This window comes from Alosa alosa, chromosome 17, assembly GCF_017589495.1.
Source record: "Alosa alosa isolate M-15738 ecotype Scorff River chromosome 17, AALO_Geno_1.1, whole genome shotgun sequence".
Taxonomy (NCBI): Eukaryota; Metazoa; Chordata; class Actinopteri; order Clupeiformes; family Clupeidae; genus Alosa; species Alosa alosa.
In genome coordinates, this window is record NC_063205.1 from 25178194 (window position 1) to 25183193 (window position 5000).

Consider the following 5000-nt stretch of genomic DNA (forward strand, 5'->3'; position numbering starts at 1 on the left):
AGATGGATGGTGAGCTGTGATAACTGTGTGTCTTGATAACTGAAGCGTAACCGAGATGTCATATTATATTATGTTTCATGGCAATCGATTTGTTTTGTTTTGAATACATGAAATGCAAACTTCATTAAAAGTAACTCTTTTAATTACAATAGGCTACTAGGCGTGTGAGCACAATATTCTAAATAGGCCATCATAGGCATGGAGCGAGACGAAAACAGATGTGTTTCTCCAGATGTGTTTGTCTGTGTGTGTGTGTGTGTGTGTGTGTGTGTGCTATCATAGGCATGGAGGGAGACAAAACAGAAATTCTCCAGCAGCCTCAATGCCTTCAACTGTCTAATTGCAAGTCACTTGCCATAGCAGGAATTAAGGTATCAGCTATGAACTTTGTTTTTTGGGGTAGCCTAGCAAGGTAGCAACACTGAACGTAAGACTATCTTCTGTTTATTTATCATTGGAACACCGTTGCCAAGATACCAACAGCTGACTTCATAATTCCATAGTAATAGGTGTGTGGGCAAGTAACTAATAAAATAACAGCTAGCTCTGGTGCACATTAAGAGATTTAAGTCCTTCTGTATTCCTTCCTGTGGGCCTACCACAACAACCCACAAACCACCAGTGACCAGAACAGAAGCACAAGTTAATGCAATCTGTTTAAAAATATATATCTAAAAATATCTATCTATCTAATATCTATCGAAGCACCATGACGCTGCCACTTGATTCTTTGGTGCCATCGCTATTTTTATTAAAAAATATATGTCATTTCAAAGTTCTAAGATTTTTTTTTGTAAAGATATTAAAGATGAAGAGATAATTGTTAAGACCTAATATGCACTACAGTGAATGTAGGAAGTATGAATATTTTAAACAGAGGTGAGAGCATTGACTTCCTCAGATGCAACATCTGGTCAGAAACAAAGTGGCTATTCAACTCTCACCACTGTTTATAAACACGTCTTCTCTGTCTTTATGTCTATTACTACATGAGTTAGATATCACAAATGTCTTCATTACTAACGTCAGTGGTCAGTCTCTAGTAGTGGTCAGAGTGGCACTTGAATCGTCAACCCCAAGATCTCTATTTCTCAGTAATGGAGTCCCATTGCGAGCTAATCTCCCCACATCATTATCGTGCTCCGCTTCTCCTCCTCCTCCTCCTCCTCCTCCTCCGACTGACCACTGGACTCTCCCCAGTGCCCGGCCGACAGGCTTAATCTCATGTCCAGCTTTCAGCGGCCCTGGGAGCCTCTCCACTGACCAGTGGTGCCTGTGATGACCTTTCGGAGACATTTGACCCGACCTTTCCCCAGTGTGCGACCATGCCTTTGGCCTCCGCGGAGTCATTGTTGTCCCGGAGAAAGCACGCACACACGGCATCTCCGTGGCAACGGGAGTGACATCTTCTTTTTGTTCGGAGGGCATTTCTGTTTGGCCCCTCATTGACCTAATAAAAATGAGCATCCTTTTCTTTTGGTGGCCTGTTTGGGTGACAATGAGTAGCTGTGGCCGGTGAGCTGTTCGGCAAACATCACTGAGGACGCACTGAAAAATCTCAGCTGTAAAAAAGGAGGTCTTTTTTTGTAAAAAACAAAACAAAACAAAGAAAAACAAAGCTCCACTGATCACCATCTTGGTCTCTTTCACACACACACACACACACACACACACACACACACACACACACACACACACATACAAACACACATCATCACATATAACACACACACACACACACACACACACACACACACACACACTGTATCACCACACACACTCTCAAAACACAAACACACTATTAACCAGTAGAATGTTCCTGCCGGATCACTGGGGTCAAGCAGATGTAGCTGTTCCTCTCCGAGTCCTCCCCATCTGCAGAAGAAAGGGCAAACACCACCTCACAGTTATCACTTCAGAAGTAAGTCTGGCCACATGGCAACCATCTTGGAGATGCCTGCAGGCAGCTGTTATTGGGTGAACAAGATCAGACTTCCTCATAAATGAATGGGGAGAGAATCAAAATGTAAGCTATAGGAATCACATTTCATATACGTTTGTAAAATATAGGATGCATTTTTATCTTAAACTAAAAAAGGATATTGTCTTTCACCATAAAAAGTTGATCCTATATAAAAATATGCATATGTTAATATGTTACTGCATGTAAGAGGGGTCATAATTATGTGTGTTATTAGTGTATATACTTAATAAAAATGAACATATACATGTTAAAGATTTCTATCTACAGATGTGGGGAGTGTAAGCTTTTAAAGGGGTGCACACACACACGCAAACAAACAGATGTAAACACACACATACACACATACACACACACACACACACACACACACACACACACACACACACACACACCACACACACACACTCTAACAAACACACATTAAACACACACAGATGTACACAAACACATGCACACTTCTACACATTCACAAACACACACTCACATGCACACACACATACACACACACACACTCTAACAAACACACATTAAACACACAGAGATGTACACTGACACATACACTTCTACACACACACACACAAACACAGACACACACACACACGCACAGGGGCGCCGATAGGATTGTATTCCATAGTACACACCATCAGACCCCAGACCCCAAAAAAAAAAAAAAAAAAAAAGATACCCGACCTATTTGCAAAAAATTTGCGCTTTTGGTAAATGTAGGCTAGCCTAACATGTAGGCCTCTCCTTATTGAGTCTAAGAGAAACCTTTACATAAATTGGAACAGAGAGCCCCTCTTAGTCACGTCAACCTACCCATGTCATCCCTTATCAAATAGCCTACCGCATGAAGCGCCTAATTTTTTACAACACTGGCTGCAGGCTACGTGGGCTATAGGGTGTTTCAAGCTTTTAAAAGTTCTGGGATGAGGAGATTTCTCCCCGGGAATTTTTTTTAAATTCTGGTTGCTAAACACACTATTTCAACGCAGTTTGGGAAGGACAGGAATACCTTTACAGAGCAGGGGCTCTGGCTCAAATTAGGTGAACATACCTTATCGCATTATAACTTCACTGCCCAACCAAAAAAAAAGGGAAAGAAAAGAAAAATAAACCAAGTTTATGTCGCGATTTGCGATAGAGAAAAACACAGTTATGGTAACCTACTAACAATAACGATTTGCTCACAACACTCTAAATACATTGCACTGCTGTTTTGGTTGTCCCAAACTTTTAGATGATAGGCCTACGCAGTCAAGGATTTTAACACCCGCACCAACCCAGGCTCGTCATTGGCCTTAGCCCCAAAAGGTTGAGAACCTCTGCTCTCGCATTAACTGAATCCTTGTTCCAAACAGTGCTTTATTTTTTAAAATAAGCCTACAGAGGAAAGCAAACAATTTAACATTTTAAACATGTGTAGACCGTGACCGTAGAGGACAATCTCTCACTGCTGTCAGTGTCAGCATCACTGCTAAGAACAGTGCGTCTTTTAACGGTTAAACGCCTGAAAAATATTAAGCTGCTGCTGTTGTTTTCTTTTCATGACTGAATGATTTAGGCTATTATCCTATAATTGAATGGAAAGTTGTGTTTTTAAGCGTCAGAATTGACCCATGCAAAGCCACGCCAAGGCATGACAATGCTACATTTTCATATTTTAGAGTATGGTTTCCATGCACACCATATTCCGGTGTTATTCGGAATAATGCCAATATTCAGATTGCACATGAGTCAATATATATAGGCTAGTTTTCACACAAGTTTTTTTTTATTGTTGTAGGCTAATATTAAATGATTTCATAAATAAAGCTGTGGAAACAGTGCGTACAGGATTACGCCTGCCAGCGCCACTGCACACGCACACACACACACAGGTGTGATTTGTCCTTGTATCTGTGGTCTGGATAAATGCATTTATCTGATGTGGTTTTTAGGTATTAAATGACAAGGAACCTGTTTGGGAGATTACTCCTCTGACTCTGACATTACTCTGTCTGTCCGTGTGTGTGTCTCTCTGTGTGTGCCTGTGTGTGTGTGTGTGTGTGCGTGTGTGTATGTGGACTCGCTGGGCAAAGCACCATGGAACATTATGCGGTCCAGCTCCATGGTTGATCACCACATGAGCGTTTAGTGGCCTACAGAACATTAGCCATGACAACAGGGCTGATTTGGAACCCACGAGGCAGAACAAGGACAACGACCAGGGTTTGGGAGAGAGAGAGAGAGAGAGAGAGGGATGAAAGAGAGTAGGAAAAAACATGTAGGAGTATTAAAAAGCAAGGACAGTGAGAAAGAGTGAAACAAAGAAAGATGCAAGCGACCAAAGATGTACAGATGTAAAGAAAATAAACTATGAAAGGCAAAAACCACAGGATGGAACACGCTAGTGAAGGAAAGAAAATCTGATTGGAGCGTTAGAACTCATTGACCCTTCCTGGTTTCAGGTCTTTTGTATGCATGTGTGTGTGTGTGTGTGTGTGTTTGTATGTGTGTATGTGTGTCCCAGTCACAAACAACCTGGTCTCCTGTTAGGACAGCAGGCTCCTTTCAGAGTAAAAAGATTGTACATTCTTTTTTTCCTGGAAGGTGTTTGCTGTCGTTAAAATACACAAGGCTCTTCACTCCACTCCTCTCCTCTCCTCTCTTCTTCCTCTCTCCTCTGCTCCTCTCTCCTCTTCCCCTCCTGTCCTCTCCTCCTCTTCCCTTTCTCCTCCTCCCCTCCTGTCCTCTCCTCCTCTCATCCTCTCTCTGTTCTGCTGTTCTCTTGCTGGTTATTCATGTGTGTAACTAAGACTGGGCTAAGAGCAGAGTGGAGAAGTGAGCTCGCCCACCGCCAGGCCCAGCCCCTGTCAGGGATTAGCCAAGGCTTAAGTGTCCCTTTGGCTGGGTAAAGTGGGACACACACACACACACACACACACACACACACACACACACACACACACACACACACACACACACATCTACATGGGCACACACACACACACACACACACACACACACACACACA

General features: G+C 42.5%; 1 protein-coding gene across 1 annotated transcript in view; it reads right to left on the reverse strand.

Moving 5' to 3' along the window:
- The window catches only part of LOC125310306 (flocculation protein FLO11-like), a 51609-nt gene that overhangs the window by 4964 nt on the left and 41645 nt on the right, over nucleotides 1-5000 (reverse strand). Inside the window, exon 11 of the mRNA XM_048267604.1 lies at nucleotides 1807-1875. Coding sequence (XP_048123561.1) covers nucleotides 1807-1875 — 69 coding nt within the window. The remainder of the gene's footprint in view (nucleotides 1-1806; nucleotides 1876-5000) is intronic.